The sequence below is a fragment of the Panulirus ornatus genome, chromosome 44 (assembly GCF_036320965.1).
Source record: "Panulirus ornatus isolate Po-2019 chromosome 44, ASM3632096v1, whole genome shotgun sequence".
NCBI lineage: Eukaryota > Metazoa > Arthropoda > Malacostraca > Decapoda > Palinuridae > Panulirus > Panulirus ornatus.
Window position 1 is genome coordinate 4141853 of NC_092267.1, and position 26910 is coordinate 4168762.

General features: G+C 40.9%; 1 protein-coding gene across 1 annotated transcript in view; it reads right to left on the reverse strand.

The window, feature by feature from the left end:
- Positions 1-26910, reverse strand: part of LOC139762676 (uncharacterized) — a 55205-nt gene that overhangs the window by 9828 nt on the left and 18467 nt on the right. Inside the window, exons 3-5 of the mRNA XM_071687631.1 lie at positions 22551-22738; positions 9930-14161; positions 2733-2798 (exon numbers count right to left, since the gene is read on the reverse strand). Coding sequence (XP_071543732.1) covers positions 2733-2798; positions 9930-14161; positions 22551-22738 — 4486 coding nt within the window. The remainder of the gene's footprint in view (positions 1-2732; positions 2799-9929; positions 14162-22550; positions 22739-26910) is intronic.

A 26910-nucleotide genomic window follows, 5' to 3' on the forward strand; every position in this document is an offset into this window, starting at 1 on the left:
TTCTTTATTTCTCTCATGACCTTGGCATGGTCTGCAAATAAGTTTAGACAATTCCCATTCATCAAGCAAGTCATTTTCATACGCTAAGAATAGCAGTGGGCTCAAGACTGAGCCTTGTGGCATACAACTTGTAACCCCATCCCATCAAAATGAATGTCTCAGGCTAACCAGCTTTATCAAAAGAGGCAATAGCTATTTTTCAGCAAGGAAAATCCTTGGGGAGACTCGCACTTCACTTACCCCCACACCTCGACCAATCACTGTATAACAAAGATTCATGACCATATCTAGTAAGTGTTAATACTGGTTATACTGTACTTTTATAACAAAGTAATGTTTACATGTTTATATAAATACTAATCCAGAATGCACGATGACTTATTTTGTCTAATACAAATTATTCCAGAGTTAAATCCCAATGAACTTGCCTTTATACACAAATTCCTATGGGAAAAATGGATTCACTTTGTCACACTTTCTGGGACTGGAAGCCTGACATTAACCATGAACTCTCTGAGTATGAAAATCGTTTAGCATTTCCAATGTTTCCTTACATATAAAGGTACCTACACATGACGAGATTTAGGGCTAGTGCAAAGCACTCACTGCATCTTGCTCAATGAATAAGACTTCTCAGCTAACATCTACTTCACATAATTTTCTATTTGTGGTTCATCTAGGACCGACTTCAACCTCATGTCAAGTATCAGATTTCTTCTGTAATTCTTCCAGTTTTAAACTTGGCACTTCAAAAAGGGTATCAGTGGGGTTAATACAGTAAACCCAATTTGCCAAGGGTCATGATTCATCTATATATTTCTGACACCTGTTCCTTTTGGTGAACTCCAGTGCCACTTCTTAGCCTTAAATTTAATGCCTCTTCCTTAACAGGCCTCTAGCAGAGGGCAAGTTTGGCATAAAGTGTTTCCAGAGAATCTTACTCTGATTCAATAAAAGGAAACAGCCTTGGTCATGATTAACTAGCCATAGTAACCACATCTCATGCTGTCACTCAAGTTTTACAATTCACTCACAGCTCGTAAAGTAAAAATTACATCAGACTTGCATTAGATCAGTAAACTGTTCAGTGCTGGGGGGAATAATATAATCTCGCTGTGTACAATGGTGACCAGTCTTGAAACGGTTGACCAGATATCCAAAGGTTACTGCACTAATATTCTTCTAGTCAGATAATACATTAATCTTTGTTGCATTTTGCACTGTTCTGCAGTTTAGGTATTTTATATTGTTGCTTGTGTACAATTGTAAAATGGGCTACCATGAACCTTAAGACAAGCAGGTTTCTTCTGCCAGAGTTGAGTGTAAACTTTTTGCAATACAACTGCCCTTCACTCTTGCATGGGGCAAGTTTGAAAATGTTTCCACAGTATTTATGCAGAATGATATTTTGTTTGTTTCATAGGCATAAAGGGAATGTTGCCAAAGTTCAGAATTTCATTTCTCCATTTCTGCAAGCCACACTGAGGGATGAGGGTGAAGATGTCACGTGCTTCATGGAATATGGGACAAACACATTGTATACACCAGCATGAACTGTATCCATGGCACCTAAGACTGCGTTGTTCTGTCATAATCGTCAGTAAATTCTGAACCACTTATTTTTCTATCTTCTGCAGAATTCTGCATCATGATGCCTTTGTATTTAGTCATCCACCAAATCAATATCAGATTTGTCTGCAGCATGATCAAGAAACTAGAGGTTTTTGAAACTAGATGGTTTGGAGAGAATCATTTCTTGTATCCTATATCTAACACAAAACTAGCCCCAAGATAGTTTCTTCAACCTTTATCAAGCTAGTGGTAAATGTTAATCTTACTATCTATACCCCTGTCCATTTCACAAGCATTCACAACATTAAATGTAGTTTCCCCAAGTCACTTTCAATGTTCCTAACTCACTGATATCCTTGGTTAAAGAACTGATCTCCATCCTTTTATATTTCCATGCAATGTAAAAGAAGTTAACTTCATAATCAGCCCCCCCCCCCCAAAAAAAAAAAATTCCTTAATAAATTTCATCTTTCAAACTATTTGGAACTCTCCAACTGAAGTAAATGAGAAGGTCACTAAAGTGTCAAGCAGCAAGTAAAAAAGGCAACCAAATGTTAGGTTTGATAGCCAGGAATAACGATTAAAAGAAACCAGAAATGATTCTCATACTTTATAATTCTCTAATAAGACCACCCCTTGAATATGCAGTCCAATTTTGGTCCCCAAACTATAAAAATAGACAAGGAAAAATTAGAACATGTACAAAGATGCGTGACAAAATAGATCCCACCCATTTGGAATCTGGCCTACGATTGGATCTCTTCTCCCTTTAAAAATGTAGACCTCACGGCGACTTAATCCAAGTGTTCAAAATTCTGAACAGGTTCGATAAAGGAAATCATGACCATCATTTTGAAATACATGAAAATACAGTTACCAGAACAAATGGAATAAAATGCGAGGGGGGGGATTTTTTTTTTAGTATTTTATGGGGGGAGATGAGACTCATAGCATTATGAGATTAATGTTTCAATGATTCAACAGAAGTTTCTCGACTACCTTTCTTTCCCAAAGTAAATCTATTATGAAGGGCAACATACAACCAATCTGAGGGACATTACTTGCTATGAAGGCTTTTCTAAAAACAATGTCAAAACTATCAGTTATAAAGAAAGATACGGTTCTGCCACAGTAATTACAAAACGAAAATAATGACTTACTTTGCAGGTGAGTCCTCTGTTTTTACACTTTTATTTCTCGACCTTGTGATACGTGTAGTCTCACCCCTGTTAGAATGGTAAATTATGAGATTCACAAGAAAATGTGCAATATGAAAAGTTATTCTAAATGAAACACTTTCCTACTTATTCACAGGAACATTATATTGACATTATGACCAAAACCTCCACATTAAGCAATGGAATAATTATCTGAAAACCAAACTACTTTACATGAATGACTGTGCCTTCCACTAGACTAGCTTTTGAACTTGTTCAAGTGAAAATGGCCAAGCTCAGCCAGTCACCAACTACTGTAACAAAGGTACCCAATCGAGAATCAGTGACACATAACAAAGCAGTTACCCATTCAACTTTCCAGCCCAAGCTGTATCTAACCAAGCTAGCCTAAATCAACAAACACACAAGTGATATCCAATGAGACTAAGATTTTTTTCATACTTGATCGCCATTTTCCATGTGAGTAAGGCAGCACTAGGAACAGATGAAGAAAGGCCAGGTCCACTCCCATCCATTCTCTGGCTGTCATGTGTAATGCAGAGAAACCACAGCTCCTTATCCACAACCAGGACCCACAGTCCTTTCCTTAGTTTACCCCAGATGTTTCACATGCTCTGGTTCAGTTAACTGACAGCATTTCAACCCCTGTATACCACACTGTTCCAATTCACTCTATCCTATGCACACCTTTCACCCTCCTGCATGTTCTGGCCCCAAATGCTCAAAATCTTTTTCACTCCATCCTTCCATTTCCAATTTGGTCTCCCCTTTCTCATTGTTCCCTCCATTTCCCACATGTATATCCTCTTCGTCAACTTTCCTTCACTCATTCTATCCATATGTCCAAACCATTTCAGCACACCCTTTTCAGCTCTTTCATCCACACCCTTTTTTTACCACACATTTCTCTAACCCTTTCATTACTTACTTGATCAAACCATACGGTTTGATGATTTCCTCAAACATTTCATTTCAAACACATCCACCCTTCTCTGCAGAGCCTTATATAGCAACAGCCCATGCTTCACATTCATATAATATTGTTAGGACTACCATTCCTTTAAACATACACATTTTTTGCCCTCTGACATAATATTCTCACTTTCCACATTCTTCAGCGATCTAAGACTCACTTTCACTTCCGTGGTTGCATTCACTGCCATGTCCACTACCAGATAACTAAAACACTTCACTTCCTCCAATTTTTCAGCAAGAAAACTCACAACTCCAATATATTTTGGTCAGGCAATGAAAATCCAGGATGTATTAGGTGGTACTTGGTAAGCAGCCACTGACAAGGCAGGTCTCTCTGATGCCTGTGCCCTCTTAGAACTCCCTCAGTGGAGTGGCCACAGGAACAGTCACCATAACTTGTGAACTCCAGCAGTACCGCTTCTTTGCCTTTAGTGCCTTATCGTTTACAGGCCACTTGCTGTTGGCAACTCTAGTGCAGTGTTTGCAGAGGCTCCTACCAAATACCTGTACCTAATGCTCCTGCCTAAATGATCCTACCTACTACTATCTATTGTTCCAACCATTTTGCCAAAAGGCAGGGCTAGTGCATGGTGCTCTGCAGGAAAATGTAGTTACAAAGAATGAGCTGTAGGAGTTAAGCGTTGTCAAGTGTTATGTGTGGCAAGGAGAGATTGTGTGTTTCCAGCTAAAGCTCCTGTCGTAACATTCTTCTCTACCACTTCTATCTATTTTCCTATCATTTTGCCAGAGGGCAGGACTAGAGCAAAGTGATCACACCAGGAAAATCTAAAGTTGCAAAGAATGAGTTGTGTGAGTTAAGTGTTGTCAAGTGTTATTTGTGAAAAGGAGAGATTGTACATTTATCCACAGAAAACCAGAAGGCTACACGTGACTGAGGCAGAAAGAAAAGACAGCTACCTGGGTCAAAGGAGTGCAACTTAAACATTGAAGTACTGGCTCACTATGCAGCCATCACTAACCCTCCCAATAAACAGGCAGGTAGTTCTGGTAATTTACCTACCTGGCTGGGAGTTGACCACCTACTACTACCTACTATAAACCCTATCACATGCTTTCTCAGGATCCATAAATAACACATACAAATCCTTGTTTCTCCAAGTACTTCTTTCACACATCCTCTGCCACTCTCTGAAACCACTCTGTTCCAACCCCCACCCTCTCAATCACCAATCTCCCATACAGCTTACCAGATACATTCAACTATCTTATACTTCTCAAATTTGAACTTCCATCTGTGTAACCCCTGCCTTTATATAATGGCATTACAAATGCATTCCCCAATCCTTGGACACCCAACCAGGATCTGTACATATAATGAATCTATATCTATCTATCTCTCTGATGCCTATTCCCGACTGGGACTCCCTCAAGGGGTTGGCCATGGCAATAGAGTCCCTATTACAGTGAACTCCAACCTTAGCCTTAGCCTTTTCTGCCTCACCCTTAACAGGCACTTGCCAGAGGGCAACTCTAGAACAGTGTTTGCAGAGGCTTCTACTTAATATTCCTATTGACTACTACTTAATGCTCCTGCCAAATGTTCCATCCATCTACGTTTACGTAATGTTCCTACCAACTACTTTAATCTACTGTTCTTACCATTTTGCTGAAAGGCTCTGCAGGAAAATCTAGAGGTATGAAAAATGAGCTGTGTGAGTTAAGTGTTGTCAGGTGTTATGTATGACAAGGAGAGAGTGTATGTTTGTGCATAGAATGGCAGTAGTCCATGTGTGGGTGAGGCAGAAAGAAAAACATCGACCTGAGTCAGAGGAGTGTAACATAACACACTACGCAGCTGTCACAAACCCTGCTGCTACTACCCATGCAAGTAGTACTGATAATATACCTTCCTGGTTGTTGGCTGCCTACCAACCTACTAAATACATACATACACCAACATTTATTTACCAGATATAGGGTGTTTTGGTCAAGGTGGTGTGCAAAGTGAGAGGGTCAGGGAGAATGGTTTGGTAAACAGAAGAGGTAGTGAAAGCTTTGTGTTAGATGAAAGCTGGCAAGGCGGTGGGTTTGGATGCTACTGCAGTGGAATTTATTAAAAAAGGGAGTGACTGTGTTATTGACTGGTTGGTGAAGATATTCAATGAATGTATGGCTCATGGTGAAGTGCCTGAGGATTGGCAGAATGCATGCTTTGTGCCATTGTATAAAGGCAAAGGGGATAAAGGTGAGTGTTCAAATTACAGAGGTATAAGTTTGTTGAGTATTCCTGGGAAATTATATGGGAGGGTACTGATTGAGAGGTGAAGGCTTGTACAGAGTGTCAGATTGGGGAAGAGCAGTGTGGTTTCAGAGGTGGTAGAGGATGTATGGATCAGGGGTTTGCTTTGAAGAAAGTAAGTGAGGAATACTTAGAAAAACAAATGGATTTGTATGTAGCATTTATGGATCTGGAGAAGGCACATGATAGAGTTGATAGAGATGTTCTGTGGAAGGTATTAAGAGTATATGGTGTACAAGGTAAGTTGCTAGAAGCAGTTAAAGTTTTTATCAAGGATATTGGAAGAGAGGAAAGTGATTGGTTCCCAATGAATGTCGGTTTGTGGCAGGGGTGCGTGATGTCTCCATGGTTGTTTAATTTGTTTACGGATGGCGTTGTTAAGGAGGTGAATGCAAGAGTTTCAGAGAGAGGGGCAAGTATGCAGTCTGTTGTGGATTAGAGGGCTTGGGAAGTGAGTCAGTTGTTGTAGACTGACGATACAGCACTGGTGGCTGATTCAGGTGAGAAACTCCAGAGGCTGGTGACTGAGTTTGGTAAAGTGTGTGAAAGATGAAAGCTGAGAGTAAATGTAAAAAGAGCAAGGTTATTAGGTACAGTAAGGTTGAGGAACAAGTCAACTGGGAGGTAAGTATGAATGGAGAAAAAGTGGAAGTGAAGTGTTTTAGATATCTGGGAGTGGATTTGGCAGTGGATGGAACCATGGAAGTGGAAGTGAGTCACAGGGTGGGGGAGGGGTCAAAGGTTCTGGGAGCTTTGAAGAATATGTGGAAGGCAAGAACATTATCTCGGAAAGCAAAAATGGGTATGTTTGAAGGAATAGTGGTTCCAACAATGTTATATGGTTGTGAGGCATGGGCTACAGATAGGGTTGTGCGGAAAAGGGTTCATGTGTTAGAAATGAGATGTTTGAGGACAATATGTGGTGTGAGGTGGTTTGATCGAGTAAGTAATGAAAGGGTAAGAGAGATGTGTGGTGATAAAAAGTGTGGTCGAGAGAGCAGATTAGGGGGTATTGAAATGGTTTGGTCACATGGAGAGAATGAGTGAGGAAAAATTGACAAAGAGGATATATGTGTCAGAGGTGGAGGGAACAAGGAGAAGTGGGAGTCCAAATTGGAGGTGGAAGGATGGAGTGGAAAAGATTTTAAGTGATCGGGGCCTGAACCTACAGGAGGGTGAAAGGTGTGCAAGGAGTAGAGTAAATTGGAACGATGTGGTATACCAGGGTCTACTTGCTGCCAATAGATTGAACCAGGGCATGTGAAGCGTTTAGGGTAAACCATGGAAAGTGTTGTGGGGGGCCTGGACTTGGAAAGGGAGCTGTGGTTTCGGTGCATTATATATGACAGCTAGAGACCGAGTGTGAACGAATGTGGCCTTTGTTGTCTTTTCCTAGCACTACCTCGCATGCATGTGGGGGGAAGGGGGTGGCGTTTCATGTGTGGCTGGGTGGCAATAGGAATGAATAAAGGCAGCAAATATGAATTTTGTACATGTGTATATATGTATATGTCTGTGTATGTATATATATGTATATGTTGAAATGTATAGGTATGTATATGTGCATGTGTGGACGTGTATCTATATACATGTGTATGTGGGTGTGTTGGGCCATTCTTTTGTCTGTTTCCTTGCACTACCTGGCTAATGCGAGAGACAGCGACAAACTATATTCATTTATTTATTTACTTAATTTGCTTTGTCGCTGTGTCCTGTTAGCGAGGTAGTGCAAGGAAACAGATCAAAGAATGGCCCAACCCACCCACATACACATGTATATACATACATGTCCACACACGCAAATATACATACCTATACATCTCAACGTATACATATAATTACACACACAGACATATACATATATACACATGTACATAATTCATAGTCTGCCTTTATTCATTCCCATCGCCACCCCACCACACATGAAATAAAAACACCTTCCCCCCTCATGTGTACGAGGTAGTGCTAGGAAAAGACAACAAAGGCCACATTCGTTCACACTCAGTCTTTAGCTGTCATGTAATAATGCACTGAAACCACAGCTCCCTTTCCACATCCAAGTCCCACAGAACTTTCCATGGTTACCCCAGACGCATCACATGCCCTGGTTCATTCCATTGACAGCACGTCGACCCCGGTATACCACATCGTTCCAATTCACTCTATTCCTTGCATGCCTTTCACCCTCCTGCATGTTCAGGCCCTGATCACTCAAAATCTTTTTCACTCCATCTTTCCACCTCCAATTTGGTCTCCCACTTCTTGTTCCCTCCACCTCTTGGTCAATCTTTCCTCACTCATTCTCTCCATGTGACCAAACCATTTCAAAACACCCTCTTCTGCTCTCGCAACCACACTCTTTATATTACCACACATCTCTCTTACCCTATTATTACTCACTCGATCAAACCACCTCACACCACATATTGTCCTTAAACATCTCGTTTCCAGCACATCCACCCTCCTCCACATAACTCTATCTATAGCCCATGCCTCGCAACCATACAACATTGTTGGAACCACTATTCCTTCAAACATCCATTTTTGCTTTCCGAGATAATGTTCTCGACTTCCACACATTCTTCAATGCTCCCAGAACTTTCGCCCCCTCCCCCACCCTATGATTCACTTCCGCTTCCATGGTTCCATCCACTGCCAAATCCACTCCCAAATATCTAAAGCACTTTACTTCCTCCAGTTTTTCTCCATTCAAAATTACCTCCCAGTTGACTTGTCCCTCAATCCTACTGTACCTAATAACCTTGCTCTTATTCACATTTACTCTCAGCTTTCTTCTTTCACACACTTAACCAAACTCAGTCACCAGCTTCTGCAGTTTCTCACATGAATCAGCCACCAGCACTGTATCATCAGCGAACAACAACTGACTCACTTCCCAAGCTCTCATGCACAACAGACTGCATACTTGCCCCTCTTCCCAAAACTCTTGCATTCACCTCCCTAACAACCCCATCCATAAACAAATTAAACAACCATGGAGACATCACACACCCCTGCCACAAACCTACATTCGCTGAGAACCAGTCACTTTCCGCTCTTCCTACACATACACATGCCTTACATCCTCGATAAAAACTTTTCACTGCTTCTAACAACTTGCCTCCTACACCATATATTCTTAATACCTTCCACACAGCATCTCTATCAACTCTATCATGTGCCTTCTCTAGATCCATAAATGCTACATACAAATCCATTTGCTTTTCTAAGTATTTCTCACATACATTCTTCAAAGCAAACACCTGATCCACACATCCTCTACCACTTCTGAAACCACACTGCTCTTCCCCAGTCTGATGCTCTGTACATGCCTTCACCCTCTCAGTCAATACCCTCCCATATAATTTCCCAGGAATACTCAACAAACTTATACCTCAGTAATTTGAGCACTCACTTTTATCCCCTTTGCCTTTGTACAATGGCACTATGCAAGCATTCTGCCAAAGTATAATAATAAAACAAAAAATTAATTAACATTTAATATTTGTTTAATTTAAATTTCTAGTAGTCTGTGGTATACTTTACACACATGGGAGATGTATAATTAGTGAGTTAGAGGTGTGTTGATGAATTATTATTACATGACCATGGTTGGTCCGGCAAAATGGCTAATTTGGCAAGACTTTGGAACCAAGAGTGCCGGAAAATCGGTGGTGTACCTGTAGCGGATAGGAACATTAGGTAATAGTTGGTTAAACATTAGGTAGGAGCCCCTGAAAAGACTGCATGAAGAGATGCCCTTTGCCAGCAGCCTGTTAAGGGTGAGACACTAAAGGATAAGAGGCAGCTCTGCAGTTCACCAGTTATGGGGGCGAATGCTGTGGCCACCCCATTGAGGGAGTTCCCAAAGGGAACAGGTGTCAGATATAAAGATGGATAGATTAGATAGATAGATAGATCTATGTAATACAAAGCAAACTTACCCCTCTCTTGTATGTGCTCTTCTTTTACATGGTGGAGATTCGACTTTTTCTGCATTTACCCTTTTGCTTCGGGTGTTTCTTGTCTGAAGTTGGGACTCATTCGGTTCACTTTCTTTATTATTTTCTTCATTCTTTTTCGATTTACCTGATGATTCTTTACTTTTCATATTCTTAGTGAGAGGCCCAGACAGAGATTTTTGTTCATCTTCTGTGGCCCTTAAGGAATCCTCAGAGCCTGCTGCAGTGACAATTTCATGCATTTTCTTTGATCTTGATCGGGTGTTGCTCTTTTTCCTTTTATCAGCTTGACCCACCGATTCATAGTCTTCCAATATTGTATTGTTTTGAGTGTACTCATGGTTGCAAGTTTCAGTTTCCTGCTCACCTGACGGATCAGCTGTACTTCCGGGTTTATCTTGGACCCCCTTTATCTGCTCATTACAGTTCTTTCTTCCCCTTAACTGTTGCTCAAGCCCAGTATCTGTCTTTCCTACAGCTTTCCTTCTACCCCTCCTCAAGCAAACTTCACTGTCCTTAGCTGGAATCTGAACCTGGGGGCACATCTCTGTTACTTCTTGCACCTTTATCTTTCTAACCTTTGGGAGCGGAGGTATGTTTTCCAAGATGATATCAGGACTTGCCCTCCCAACATCAACACACTCATCACCATGTAAAGATTGAACTTGCACCTTGCTTGTTCCTTTTGTACTAACTTCATTTGCTTCAGCAGCCTTCCTTCGTCCATGCCCTCTTCTGAGTGGAGTATGAGCCTTTGTTTCTTCTGCAGTATCTGGTTCTGTTTGTTTTTTTCTCTTGTGAGATGGAACAGACATCTCTGATGTCAATTCATCACTTTTTCCACTTGATAACTTTGATACAGTATTTTCCATTGATGTAGATGCAGGTTCTGTAGATTCCTCCTCCTTAGTCAGTCTTGTTTGCTTTCCTCTCCTACCACGTGTTGTGGGCACATCCAAATCTCTTTGCTTATGATTAAGTCTTCTAGTGTTTGGCAATGGTGAGAAATCCAGGGTAAGTTGAGGGTTAGAAATATCTAAGTTTACCTCATTAAAATTACCAACTTTTAGGGATGATGAATTTTGCCTCTCTTTTGCTGCCTGCTTAATTGCAGTTTGAGAAGGACTTTCTTGATCTGCTTGACTAATCAAGTCTGAGTCTTGGGATCTCTCACTGCTTTCTTTTTGAGTTTTCTTTGTTTTTCTTCTAATCACTGTCTCTGTACTGTCCTCAACTGAACAAACAATTTTCTTGGATCTTAAACGACGTTCTGGGACAACAGGTGATGTTTTTATCAGTTTCAACACAGAACCATCAACATCACTCCCTTCTTTGGTGGTTTGTTTACAAGATCTCCCACGCCTAACTGGTGTGCTAACATTCTGTAGCCCCACTTTGGCATTTCTCTGAGATCTACGAGGTGTACTAACTCCATCTTGCTCTTGTGCTTCTTCCAATACTTCTGCATTCCCTTTTATCCCTTCTAGAGGTGGGATGTTCTCAGATGGAGAACTCGTAGCTGGGCTGACAACCTTACGAGGCCTACGCAGCTTTCTTCCTGAACCTGGGGTGGAGGAATGACCTGCTAATTCTACAGCTCTACCAACTACAACATTGGTCTGGTCTGCAAGGGGAGTTTTAAGAACCTGACCCAATCCCTGAAGGTCCACATCATCAAACTTATTGTGAACCTTGGGTGTTCCCATTAATACTTCAGCCCCATGGATATTATCAGCCTCCATAGATTTAACTGGACTGGCAAAAATATTTTTTACACCGGCTACATTTGTGTAATCTGACAAAGGACTAAACTGCTTCTGTCTGGGTGTAGCGAGCAGTTTCTTCAATCCTTTTGGTTCACGATAATCTGGAGACCTTTCTTTTGTCTTCTTTCTTGGACTCCTGAGAATTTTCTGGAGGCCTTGTACACTGCTGTAATCAGAGACAGCCTCAGTTTCTCTTTGTGCTCGCCGTGGGCTTCTGAGCAACCTCTTTATTCCGGCAACATTGCTATAATCTGCTGTATGTTGCTTTGGAATGGCTTTATTAGGCGATTTCATTAACCTTTTTAAACCAACTACATTAGTGTAATCTGCTTTTGGACTGCCTGATGTTAGCCTAGGAGAGTGGAATATCTTCCTTAATCCAATAATATGCGTGTCATCAGCTTCATGTACAGGACTATCTACCTGTGGCTTTGGGGTTCGAAGTATCTTCCTTATTCCAGCAACGTGAGTGTAATCAGCTTCTCGCTCTGGAAAACCTTCTTTTGGTGTCTTCAATAATTTCTTCACACCTTTTACATTTGTATAATCTGCCTTGGGGCTCTCTTGTACATTATAATTAGGGGTTTTCATAAGTTTCTTTACCCCAGTAACATTCGTATAATCAGCCTCTGGAAGCTCAGCCATGGGCTTTGGAGTTCGTAATACTTTCCTAATTCCAATAATGTGGGTATCACCAACTTCATGCTCAGGAACTGATGCTTTAGGAGTCCTCATCAGTTTTTTAACACCAGCTACATTTGTGTAATCTGCCTCAGGACTTTCCTGCGTAGATGAATTTGGAGTTTTCATAAGTTTTCTCAGGCCACTAAAATTTGTATAATCAGCTGTGGGACTTTCTTGCACTGGCTTTGGAGATTGAAGCAGCTTCCTTATTCCAGAAATATGGTCATCAACAGCTTCACCTGAAACAGATGGTTTTGGTGTCTTCATTAGTTTTTTCATGCCAGCCACATCTGTGTAATCAGCTTCAGGAACATATTGTGCAGCTGCACTTGGAGCTGTCATGAGTTTCTTCAAACCATCACCATTTGTATAATCAACCATAGGGCTTCCTGCCATTGGTCTTGGAGTTCGAAGTACCCTCCTCATTCCAGAAGTGTTAGTATCATCAGTTTTATGTTCTGGTACAGATATATTTGGTGTTATTATTTGCATCTTTGAGCTAGTTACATTTGTAAAACCAGCATCAGGAGTTTTCTGAGGCGATTTCCTAAGTTTCATGAAGTAAGCATTATTTGTGTGATCAGTCTTTGGACTACCCAAAACAGACTTTGGAGTTCTTAACTGCTTCCCTACTTTAGCTTCAGTTTCAAATGAAACATTAAGTTCATGATTCCTCTGTCCCACATTTTCATTACTGCCAGCAACATTACAATCTAACTTGGGTGTTGAGGATGCAGTTTTGGGAGTGCATAAAACTCTTATCATTTCATGCACATATGATTGTGTACCTTTAGGAGTTTCATTTATTAATTTTGGTGGTGAAGGGTTCTTCATTCCAAAAAGGTCATGGTTTCTGGGTGATTTTCTGAATGAATAGTTCACTCTTGGTGTTGTATGTTTAGATCTTGTACTCATTGGGGAGACAAAATCACCCCGTGAAAAATCAGGGGTATGGGCATTATCAAAGTCAAAAGTGGTAACATCAGTCTCTAGAGGTATGTCCTCAGGTGAGGTCATTACAAACTTGTCTTTTGAACTTCTGAGCAAACGTTCTGGGGTTTTTCTGAATGTGTTAGGAGTTAAAAGTGGGGATACATATTTATCTTCTGTTACATCTGGAGTTTTAAAAGATGAAAAATCAAAGCTGGTGTTAATCAATGATGCAGAAGTACTGATGTACGACAAAGGTCTTCTGCTAACAGAGGGAACAGAGTGCAAAGCATTAGGTGTGGTAGGCATGAAGCTGATGGGGGAACCTCCTAAAGATTCCTCCAAGTCTGAAGCTGAGGCTCTTGGGATTTTCACTGAACATGGAGTAATTGCATACGATTTAGTAACTGAGCCTGGGTTATCGCTTGATTTTGAAAATTCAGGACTCTTTGTGCAGAAGGATCTTGTCTTTCTCAGTGGCCAGGGAGACATGCCTTGTGTTTTCACCATTTCTTGATCACAGCTAGAAACAACTGAAATCTTGGTATTTGGAGAAGTTATTTCTTCTGAATATTCACCATTACTGTCAGTTCCACTTGTTGCAGAAGTAATCTGTTTATCAAATGTGGCTTCTGGGGTGGCCATGAGTCTGGCCAATCCATCTAAGTAAGCATCACTTTCTGATGATTTTGTCTGTCCAGCTTGTAGTAGAATCTTTTGACCTTTCCTACAAAATCTTGGAGTCTTGCTGGTTTTATTGTGGATGATTATTGGAGATGGGGAGTTTGCATGGCCAGTGGTTAATCTTCCAAATTCCAAACCCTTTGGTTTATCCTGGAAAACAGCAATTGTACATCAGAGCTTGGATTTTCTAATTTCAGCAAGAACATAACAATCAATAAAATATAGCTACTGCCTTCATTGCTTCTACAAAAAGGTGTAACCAGTGTAACCAGAGTTTAAGAACAACGAAGCTGAAGTTGCATTTCTGTGTTAAACTAAACCAAAGTTAAGATGTGAAATTAATATCTTCCCCTCATTCACTTGTTCATCAATAACTGCACACTGACTTTGGCCAATTTCATGAGTTTAAGGTGGCAATTAGCTCAAATAAGCAATGAATTAAAACAGCTTTTGTTGAATGGTTACAAAAAATGAATGCTTTGCTTGATTCTACCTGTTTCCTATGGAGCATTGGCTTCCCCTTTTAAGTGAGAGAACTGGAGTTACAAGCTCAGCTGAATTATATAAAGTTCAGGACAAGGAATGTAAGTAAAGCAGTTAAAATTTACAATACCTGTTGAGCCATAACCTGAGAGACAGACTCAGTGAACACAAGAAAAAAAAAAAAAAAAAAAAAAAAAAAAAAAAAAAAAAAATATCCCACGCATTCCTCATGTGTTGTAAAAGGCGACTAAAGGGGACAGGAGCGGGAGGCTAGAAACCCTCCCCTTCTTGTATTTTAACTTTCTAAAAATGGGAAACAGAAGAAGCAGTCACACGGGGAGTGTTCATCCTCCTTGAAGGCTCAGATTGGATGTCTAAATGTGTGTGGATGTAAACCAAGATGAGAAAAAAGGAGATAGGTAGTATGTTTCAGGAAAAGAACCTGGATGTTTTAGCTCTGAGTGAAACGAAACTCAAGGGTAAAGGGGAAGTGGTTTCAGAATGTCTTGGGAGTAAAGTGAGGGGTTAGTGAGAGCACAAGAGCAAGGGAAGGAGTAGCACTACTCCTGAAACAGGAGTGGAGGGAGTATGTGATAGAGTGTAAGGAAACTCTAGATTGATATGGGTAAAACCAAAAATGGATGGAGAGAGATGGGAGATTATTGGTGCATATGCACCTGGGCATGAGAAGAAAGGTTATGAGAGGAAAGTGTTTTGGGAACAGATGAGTGAGTGTGTTAGTAGTTTTGATGCACGAGACCGGGTTATAGTGATGGGTGATTTGAATGCAAAGGTGGGTAATGTGGCAGTTGAGGGAATAATTGGTGTAGATGGGGTGTTCAGTGTTGTAAATGGAAATGGTGAAGAGCTTGTAGATTTATGTGCTGAAAAAGGACTGGTGATTGGGAATACCTGGTTTAAAAAGAGAGATATACATAAGTATACATATGTAAGTTATCCCTGGGGATAGGGGAGAAAGAATACTTCCCATGTATTCCCTCCGTGTCACAGAAGGCGACTAAAAGGGAAGGGAGAGGGGGGCTGGAAATCCTCCCCTCTTGTTTTTTTTTTATTTTCCAAAAGAAGGAACAGAGAAGGGGGCCAGGTGAGGATATTCCCTCAAAGGCCCAGTCCTCTGTTCTTAACGCTACCTCGCTAATGCGGAAAATGGCGAATAGTTTGAAAGAAAAAAGAAACATATGTAAGTAGGAGAAACGGCCAGAGAGCTGTATTGGATTACATGTTAATTGATAGGCGCGCGAAAGAGAAACTTTTGGATGTTAATGTGCTGAGAGATGACACTGGAGGGATGTCTAATCATTATCTTGTGGAGGCAAAGGTGAAGATTTGTAGAGGTTTTCAGAAGAGAAGAGATAATGTTGAGGTGAAGAGAGTGGTGAGAGTAAGTGAGCTTGGGAAGGAGACTTGTGTGAGGAGTACCAGGAGAGACTGAGTACAGAATAGAAAAAGGTGAGAACAAAGGACGTAAGGGGAGTGGAGGAGGAATGGGATGTATTTAGGGAAGCAGTGATGGCTTGCGCAAAAGATGCTTGTGGCATGAGAAGCGTGGGAGGTGGGCAGATTAGAAAGGGTAGTGAGTGGTGGGATGAAGAAGTAAGATTATTAGTGAAAGAGAAGAGAGAGGCATTTGGACGATTTTTGCAGGGAAATAATGCAAATGACTGGGAGATGTATAAAAGAAAGAGGTAGGAGGTCAAGAGAAAGGTGCAAGAGGTGAAAAAGAGGGCAAATGAGAGTTGGGGCGAGAGAGTATCATTGAATTTTAGAATAAAAAGATATTTTGGAAGGAGGTAAATAAAAAGCGTAAAACAAGGGAACAAATGGGAACATCAGTGAAGGGCGCAAATGGGGAGGTGATAACAAGTAGTGGTGATGTGAGAAGGAAATGGAGGGAGTATTTTGAAGGTTTGTTGAATGTTTGATGACAGAGTGACAAATATAGGGTGTTTTGGTCGAGGTGGTGTGCAAAGTGAGAGGGTTAGAGAAAATGATTTGGTAAACAGAGAAGAGGTAGTGAAAGCTTTATGGAAGATGAAAGCCAGCAAGGCAGCAGGTTTGGATGGTATTGCAGTGGAATTTATTAAAAAAGGGGTGACTGTATGTTGACTGGTTAGTAAGGTTCTTTAATGTATGTATGACTCATGGTGAGGTGCCTGAGGATTGGCGGAATACTTGCAAAGTGCCATTGTACAAAGGCAAAGGCGATTAAAGTAAGTGCTCAAATTACAGAGGTGTAAGTTTGTTCAGTATTCCCGGGAAATTATAAGGGAGGGTATTGATTGAGAGGATGAAGGCTTGTACAGAGCATCAGATTGGGGAAGAGCAATGTGGTTCCAGAAGTGATAGAGGATGTGTGGATCAGGTGTTTGCTTTGAAGAATGTATGTGAGAAATACTTAGAAAAGCAAATGGATTTGTATGTAGCATTTATGGATCTGGAGAAGGCATATGATAGAGTTGATAGAGATGCTCTGTGGAAGGTATTAAGAATATATGGTGTGGGAGGCAAGTTGGTAGAAGTGAAAAGTTTTTGTCAAGGATGTAAGACATGTGTACGTGTGGGAAGAAAGGAAAGTGATTGGTTCTCAGTGAATGTTGGTTTGCGGCAAGGGTGCGTGATGTCTCCATGGTTGTTTAATTTGTTTATGGATGGGGTTGTTAGGGAGGTGAATGTAAGAGTTTTGGAAAGGGGGGGCAAGTATGCAGTCTGTTGTGGATAAGAGAGCTTGGGAAGTGAGTCAGTTGTTGTTCGCTGATGATACAGCGCTGGTGGCTGATTCGGGTGAGAAACTTTAGAAGCTGGTGACTGAGTTTGGTAAAGTGCGTGAAAGAAGAAAGCTGAGAGTAAATGTGAATAAGAGAAAGGTTATTAGGTACAGTAGGGTTGAGGGACAAGTCGACTGGGAGGTAAGTTTGAATGGAGAAAAACTGAAGGAAGTGAAGTGTTTTATATATCTGGGAGTAGATTTGGCAGCGGATCGAACCATGGGAGTGGAAGTGAATCATAGGGTGGGGGAGGGGGGTGAAAGTTCTGGGAGCGTTGAAGAATGTGTGGAAATCGAGAACATTATCTTGGAAAGAAAAAATGGGTATGTTTGAAGGAATAGTGGTTCCAACAGTGTTAAATGGTTACAAGGCGGGGCTATAGATAGAGTCGTGAAGAGGAGGGTGGATGTGCTGGAAATGAGATGTTTGAGGACAACATGTGGTGTGAGGTGGTTTGATCGAGTAAGTAATGAAAGGGTACGAGAGATGTGTGGTAATAAAAAGAGTGTGGTTGAGGCAGCAGAAGAGGGTGTTTTGAAATGGTTTGGTCACATGTAGAGAATGGGTGAGGAAAGACTGACAAAGAGGACATATGTGTCAGAGGTGGAGGGAACGAGGAGAAGTGGGAGACCAAATTGGAGGTGGAAAGATGGAGTGAAAAAGATTTTGAGTGATCAGAGCCTGAACATGCAGGAGGGTGAAAGGCGTGCAAGGAATATATATATATATCCCTGGGGATAGGGGAGAAAGAATGCTTCCCACGTATTCCCTGCATGTCGTAGAAGGCGAATGAATGGGGAGGGAGCGGTGGGCTGGAAATCCTCCCCTCGGTTTTTTTTCTTCTAATTTTCCAAAAGAAGGAACAGAGAACGAGGCCAGGTGAGGATATTCCCTCTGAGGCCCAGTCCTCAGTTCTTAAACGGTACCTTGCTAATGCGGGAAATGGCGAATAGTTTGAAAGAAAGAAGAAAGAATATATATATATATATATATATATATATATATATATATATATATATATATATATATATATATATATATATATATATATATAAAGTTGAGAGTAAATGTGAATAAGAGCAAGGTTATTAGGTACAGTAGGGGTGAGGGTCAAGTCAATTGGGAGGTGAGTTTGAATGGAGAAAAACTGGAGGAAGTGAAGTGTTTTAGATATCTGGGAGTGGATCTGTCAGCGGATGGAACCATGGAAGCGGAAGTGGATCATAGGGTGGGGGAGGGGGCGAAAATTTTGGGAGCCTTGAAAAATGTGTGGAAGTCGAGAACATTATCTCGGAAAGCGAAAATGGGTATGTTTGAGGGAATAGTGGTTCCAACAATGTTGTATGGTTGCGAGGCGTGGGCTATGGATAGAGATGTGCGCAGGAGGATGGATGTGCTGGAAATGAGATGTTTGAGGACAATGTGTGGTGTGAGGTGGTTTGATCGAGTAAGTAACGTAAGGGTAAGAGTGATGTGTGGAAATAAAAAGAGCGTGGTTGAGAGAGCAGAAGAGGGTGTTTTGAAATGGTTTGGGCACATGGAGAGAATGAGTGAGGAGAGATTGACCAAGAGGATATATGTGTCGGAGGTGGAGGGAACGAGGAGAAGAGGGAGACCAAATTGGAGGTGGAAAGATGGAGTGAAAAAGATTTTGTGTGATCGGGGCCTGAACATGCAGGAGGGTGAAAGGAGGGCAAGGAATAGAGTAAATTGGAGTCATGTGGTATACAGGGGTTGACGTGCTGTCAGTGGATTGAATCAAGGCATGTGAAGCGTCTGGGGTAAACCATGGAAAGCTGTGTAGGTATGTATATTTGCGTGTGTGGACGTGTGTATGTACATGTGTATGGGGGGGGGGGGGGTTGGGCCATTTCTTTCGTCTGTTTCCTTGCGCTACCTCGCAAACGCGGGAGACAGCGACAAAGTATAAAAAAAAAAAAAAAAAAAAAAAAAAAAAAAAAAAAAAAAAAAAAAAAATATATATATATATATATATACCTCGCAAACGCGGGAGACAGCGACAAAGTATAAAAAAAAAAAAAAAAAAAAAAATATATATATATATATATATATATATATATATTCTTTCTTTCATACTATTCGCCATTTCCCGCATTAGCGAGGTAGCGTTGAGAACAGAGGACTGGGCCCTTGAGGGAATATCCTCACCTGGGCCCCTTCTCTGTTCCCTCTTTTGGAAAATTAAAAAAAAAAGTGAGAGGGGAGGATTTCCAGCCCCCCGCTCCCTCCCCTTTTAGTCGCCTTCTACGACACGCAGGGAATACGTGGGAAGTATTCTTTCTCCCCTATCCCCAGGGATAATATATATATATATATATATATATATATATTATTATTTTTTTTTTTCATTATACTTTGTCACTGTCTCCCGCGTTTGCGAGTTAGCGCAAGGAAACAGACGAAAGAAATGGCCAAACCCCCCCCCCCATACACATGTATATACATACGTCCACACACACAAAATATACATACCTACACAGCTTTCCATGGTTTACCCCAGATGCTTCACATGCCTTGCTTCAATCCACTGACAGCACGTCAACCCCGGTATACCACATCGCTCCAATTCACTCTATTCCTTGCCCTCCTTTCACCCTCCTGCATGTTCAGGCCCCGATCACACAAAATCTTTTTCACTCCATCTTTCCACCTCCAACTTGGTCTCCCTCTTCTCCTTGTTCCCTCCACCTCCGACACATATATCCTCTTGGTCAATCTTTCCTCACTCATTCTCTCCATGTGCCCAAACCACTTCAAAACACCCTCTTCTGCTCTCTCAACCACGCTCTTTTTATTTCCATACATCTCTCTTACCCTTACGTTACTCACTCGATCAAACCACCTCACACCACACATTGTCCTCAAACATCTCATTTCCAGCACATCCATCCTCCTGCGCACAACTCTATCCATAGCCCACGCCTCGCAACCATACAACATTGTTGGAACCACTATTCCTTCAAACATAACCATTTTTCCTTTCCGAGATAATGTTCTCGACTTCCACACATTCTTCAAGGCCCCCAGGATTTTTGCCCCCTCCCCCACCCTATGATCCACTTCCGCTTCCATGGTTCCATCCGCTGCCAGATCCACTCCCAGATATCTAAAACACTTCACATCCTCCAGTTTTTCTCCATTCAAACTCACCTCCCAATTGACTTGACCCTCAACCCTACTGTACCTAATAACCTTGCTCTTATTCACATTTACTCTTAACTTTCTTCTTCCACACACTTTTCCAAACTCAGTCACCAGCTTCTATAGTTTCTCACATGAATCAGCCACCAGCGCTGTATCATCAGCGAACAACAACTGACTCACTTCCCAAGCTCTCTCATCCCCAACAGACTTCATACTTGCCCCTCTTTCCAAAACTCTTGCATTTACCTCCCTAACAACCCCATCCATAAACAAATTAAACAACCATGGAGACATCACACACCCCTGCCGCAAACCTACATTCACTGAGAACCAATCACTTTCCTCTCTTCCTACACGTACACATGCCTTACATCCTCGATAAAAACTTTTCACTGCTTCTAACAACTTTCCTCCCACACCATATATTCTTAATACCTTCCACAGAGCATCTCTATCAACTCTATCATATGCCTTCTCCAGATCCATAAATGCTACATACAAATCCATTTGCTTTTCTAAGTATTTCTCACATACATTCTTCAAAGCAAACACCTGATCCACACATCCTCTACCACTTCTGAAACCACACTGCTCTTCCCCAATCTGATGCTCTGTACATGCCTTCACCCTCTCAATCAATACCCTCCCATATAATTTACCAGGAATACTCAACAAACTTATACCTCTGTAATTTGAGCACTCACTCTTATCCCCTTTGCCTTTGTACAATGGCACTATGCACGCATTCCGCCAATCCTCAGGCACCTCACCATGAGTCATACATACATTAAATAACCTTACCAACCAGTCCACAATACAGTCACCCCCTTTATTAATAAATTCCACTGCAATACCATCCAAGCCCGCTGCCTTGCCGGCTTTCATCTTCCGCAAGGCTTTTACTACCTCTTCTCTGTTTACCAAATCATTCTCCCTAACCCTCTCACTTGCACACCACCTTGACCAAAACACCCTATATCTGCCACTCTATCATCAAAAATATTCAACAAACCTTCAAAATACTCACTCTATCTCCTTCTCACATCACCACTACTTGTTATCACCTCCCTATTTGCCCCCTTCACTGATGTTCCCATGTCTTATGCACTTTATTTACCTCCTTCCAAAACATTTTTTTATTCTCCCTAAAATTTAATGATACTCTCTCACCCTAACTCTCATTTGCCCTTATAATATGCTCACCCCTGCTTCACACTTCAGTAACCTTTACTCAAAGATTACCCCCCACCCCCACCAAATATAACCCTGACAAAACACATACACTATGCAACAACACAAAAAGTACTATACAAATGACCTCCCAACTCATTTTTCAATCCAACCCACCTGTCATCCACCCAAGAGTTATAATCTCCCATCTATGCTCTGGACGTCACCCATCACATTATAAATGCTATTTCAACTTATCCCAAGACCCTTTATGCCCACAATGCAACTAGCATATAGAAGAAACAAAGCATTTACTACTAAACTGCTCTGCAGTCTCAGCACAAAGATGCACAATCACAGCACTTTATGACCTATGGCTATGACTACCTTCCTGAGTGCTACAGGAGCCTCATAATCATAGAAACAGAGGGGTTTCCTTATCATAAAATATGCAATTATGAGTAAATACTACTACAACTAATAAATTTTTTCATAAATATTTGCCATATCCCACATTAGCGAGGTAGCATTAAGAACAGAGGACTGAGCCTTAGAGGGTATATCCTCACTTGGCCCCTTCTTTGTTCCTTCTTCTGAAAATTTAAAAATGAGAGGGGAGGATTTCCAGCCCCCACTCCCTCCCCTTTTAGTCGCCTTCTATGACACGCAGGAAATATGTGCAATGTATTCTTTCTCCCTTATTCCCAGGATAAAACTAATTAATACAATTAAAATGACTAATTACTACTACTAGTAATAATATCCACTTGGAATCGGCAATGCATGATACACCAGCATGAAAGGGGTGGTGGTAGTTTTTCATGGCTGTAAGCAGTTGGTAATTACATGGAATATAACCCTAAAAGAGAACTACATGTTGGTAATTGCACCCTTTCAAGAGAACTTATGGCGAGGTCTAGGAATATATAACTCACCACAGACAAATGTTTCTTGAGAAGTTTCAGTTCCCGCGTTGCAGAAGCAGCTTTCATTCTCTTCGCCTTTTTACTATCCTGGGTGTTACATGGTGGCATGCCACGGGTAATAAGACCACCTTTTAGCACATCTGCCCATGACTTCTTTGGAGTCTTCCCTGATAATTTTGCTGGTGTTTTTTTGCGCCCTGTAAAATAAGTTATATCACAACACAAAGGTCAAGGCAATGCACTTTTCAAGCATGCAGCACCTCTAATGGACATCAGAGATCTATAGATAAATAGATAGAACACCCTAAATAAAAGAAATAATGATGTGATCTTTCCATCATAACATTTCCTATAACATTGGTTTGCTTCTGTTTTTTGACACCTCACAGGTTGGACAGATGTCATTTGTGTGTTCATGTGAAACCCTTCCCATGATTCATTGACAATTCTAGCCTTCACATAGGTGCAAATAATAGTAATATCCCCCCATATTTTAAAAAGTACATGTTAAAAGTCACTTCTTTCTAACGACTTATGAACTACAGCAACCATTCCTAGTTTGGGAAAACATATTATTTACTGGACTGGCCAATCCTAAGTAGGCAAAAAGATTCATAGTATTTTTGTTTATATTAGGCGCATAAAAGACTATCAGTACTACTGTATTTTTATTAATTAAGAGGTGAATTCCAAGTTTACAAAAAACATGTTATTTACTGGACTGGTCAATCCTAAATAGACTTTTCCCTACTGTATGAACTTGAATGCTATTGTTATATTTGTTAGCACACAACAAGCCTTCTTCAATATTTTCTTAATGTAAAATTAAGGTGACACTTCTGGACAAATCTACTAACATAACCTCAGTGTCTACAATCCCAAATCCCACAGGACCAGCTCTCATTCACAGAATTTCAAGACAGAGGTCTCATCATGTATTTGGATATTACGCCTTAAACTGTACCATACAATATATGAGACCATTCAAGTGACTGCAGCATGCCTTATATGAGATTAAGTGGTTTCTAATTTCATTTAAATTGTCTGTAAATGTCACTGGCACCCTAACAACACTGCCATCACAGTCCTCCATAATGCATCAATAAATGTGTACCTTCATAATCAAGGCAGAAATCCTGATTTAAATGGCAACTAATGGAGTCAGATTTATGATAACTGACTGTCTTGAATGAACGTTTATATATTTTGATTAAAAAAAAAAGGTTATTTTCTTCTGTTCTCATTCATGTAAATAAGGTTTTGTTTTTTGAATTTCATTCCTGATTACATGTTTTGTGTATGAAATGCAAATATGCAATTTTTTTCTTAATAATATATAACATGATGAAAAAAAAAAAAAAGGAAATACATATAGGATATGTAAAATCAAGGAGGAAGAAAACAAGTTGTGTGTTGTATTAAGGTGCATGTAGAAGAACAGACACCCAAAAAATACACATAATCAATGAATACTTCCATAAATGAGGAGCACCTGTGCCACAGGGCCCTACCAAATCAACTTAATACTCTCCCAAACAATCTATGTATCAATATCTTTGATACACATTCCATTTGGGAACAACCTCAAAGGGGTGACTACGGCAAAACAGTTTCCATATGTGTTGAATTCCAGTGCTCCTAAAATGCAAAATTATAGTACTTTTTTTTTTGGAGAATTTTCTTCAGTAAATTTATTTTCATACCTTTAGCTGTTTCCTATATCTACCAGATAAAGCCATGAAACAGTTGAAGAAAGGCCACATCTGCTCACATACATATATATATATATATATATTTATATCTATTTATTTATTCATTTTGCTTTGTCGCTGTCTCCCGCGTTAGCAAGGTAGCGCAAGGAAACAGACGAAATAATGGCCCAACCCACCCACATACGCATGTATATACATACATGTCCACACACGCAAATATACATACCTATATATCTCAACGTATACATATATATACACACAGAGACATACATATATACACATGTACATAATTCATACTGTCTGCCTTTATTAATTCCCATTGCCACACATGAAATAACAACCCCCTCCCCCTCATGTGTGCGAGGTAGCACTAGGAAAAAACAACAAATGCCACATTCATTCACACTCAGTCTCTAGCTGTCATGTAATAATGCACTGAAACCACAGCTCCCTTTCTACATCCAGGCCCCACAGAACTTTCCATGGTTTACCCCAGATGCTTCACATGCCCTGGTTCAATCCATTGACAGCATGTCGACCCCAATATGCCACATCGTTCCAATTCACTCTATTCCTTACACGTATTTCACCCTCCTATATGTCACGCGAGGAGTGCTCATCCTCCTCGAAGGCTCAGATTGGGGTGTCTAAATGTGTGTGGATGTAACCAAGTTGAGAAAAAAGAAGAGATAGGTAGTATGTTTGAGGAAAGGAACATCGATGTTTTGGCTCTGAGTGAAACGAAGCTCAAGGGTAAAGGGGAAGAGTGGTTTGGGAATGTCTTGGGAGTAAAGTCAGGGGTTAGTGAGAGGACAAGAGCAAGAGAAGGAGTAGCACAACTCCTGAAACAGAAATGGTGGGAGTATGTGATAGAGTGTAAGAAAGTAAACTCTAGACTGATATGGGTAAAACTGAAAGTGGATGGAGAGAGATGGGTCATTATTGGTGCATATGCACCTGGGAATGAGAAGAAAGATCATGAGAGGCAAGTGTTTTAGGAGCAGCTGAGTGAGTGTGTTAGTAGTTTTGATGCACGAGACCGGGTTATAGTGATGGGTGATTTGAATGCAAAGGTGAGTAATGTGGCAGTTGAGGGAATAATTGGTGTACATAGGGTGGTCAGTGTTGTAAATGGAAATGGTGAAGAGCTTGTAGATTTATGTGCTGAAAAAGGACTGGTGATTGGGAATACCTGGTTTAAAAAGAGAGATATACATAAGTAAACGTATGTAAGTAGGAGAGATGGCCAGAGAGCGTTATTGGAATATGTGTTAATTCATAGGCGCACAAAAGAGACTTCTGGATGTTAATGTGCTGAGAGGTGCAACTGGAGGGATGTCTAATCATTATCTTCTGGAGGTGAAGGTGAAGATTTGTGGGGGTTTTCAGAAAAGAAGAGAGAATGTTGGGGTGAAAAGAGTAGTGAGAGTAAGTGAGCTTGGGAAGGAGACTTCTGTGAGGAAGTACCAGGAGAGACTGAGTACAGAATGGAAAAAGGTGAGAACAAAGGACGTAAGGGGAGTGGGGGAGGAATGGGATGTATTTAGGGAAGCAGTGATGGCTTGTGCAAAAGATGCTTGTGGCATGAGAAGCATGGGAGGTGGGCAGATTAGAAAGGGAAGTGAGTGATGGGATGAAGAAGTGAGAGTATTAGTGAAAGAGAAGAGAGAGGCATTTGGACGACTTCTGCAGGGAAATAATGCAAATGAGTGGGAGATGTATAAAAGAAAGAGGCAGGAGGTCAAGAGAAAGGTGCAAGACGTGAAAAAGAGGGTAGATGAAAGTTGAGGTGAGAGAGTATCATTAAATTTTTAGGGAGAATAAAAAGATGTTTTGGAAGGAGGTAAATAAAGTGCGTAAGACAAGGGAAGAAATGGGAACTTCAGTGAAGGGGGCTAATGGGGAGGTGATAACAAGTACTGGTGATGTGAGAAGGTGGAGTATTTTGAAGGTTTGTTGAATGTGTTTGATGATAGAGTGGCAGATATAGGGTGTTTTGGTCGAGGTGGTGTGCAAAGTGAGAGGGTTAGGGAAAATGATTTGGTAAACAGAGAAGAGGTGGTAAAAGCTTTGCAGAAGGTTAAAGCCGGCAAGGCAGCAGGTTTGGATGGTATTGCAGTGGAATTTATTAAAAAAGGGGGTGACTGTACTGTTGACTGGTTGGTAAGGTTATTTAATGTATGTATGACTCTGGTGAGGTGCCTGAAGATTGGCGGAATGCTTGCATAGTGTCATTGTACAAAGGCAAAGGGGATAAAAGTGAGTGCTCAAATTACAGAGGTATACGTTTGCTGAGTATTCCTGGCAAATTATATGGGAGGGTATTGACTGAGAGGGTGAAGGCATGTACAGAGCATCAGATTGCAGAAGAGAAGTGTGGAATCAGAAGTGGTAGAAGATGTGTGGATCAGGTGTTCGCTTTGAAGAATGTATGTGAGAAATACTTAGAAAAGCAAATGAATTTGTATGTAGCATTTATGGATCTGGAGAAGGCATATGATAGAGTTGACACAGATGCTCTGTGGAAGGTATTAAGAAAATATGGTGTGGGAGGCAAGTTGTTAGAAGCAGTAAAAAGTTTTTATCGAGAATGTAAGGCATGTGTACGTGTAGAAAGAGAGGAAAGCGACTGGTTCTCAGTGAATGTAGGTTTGCAG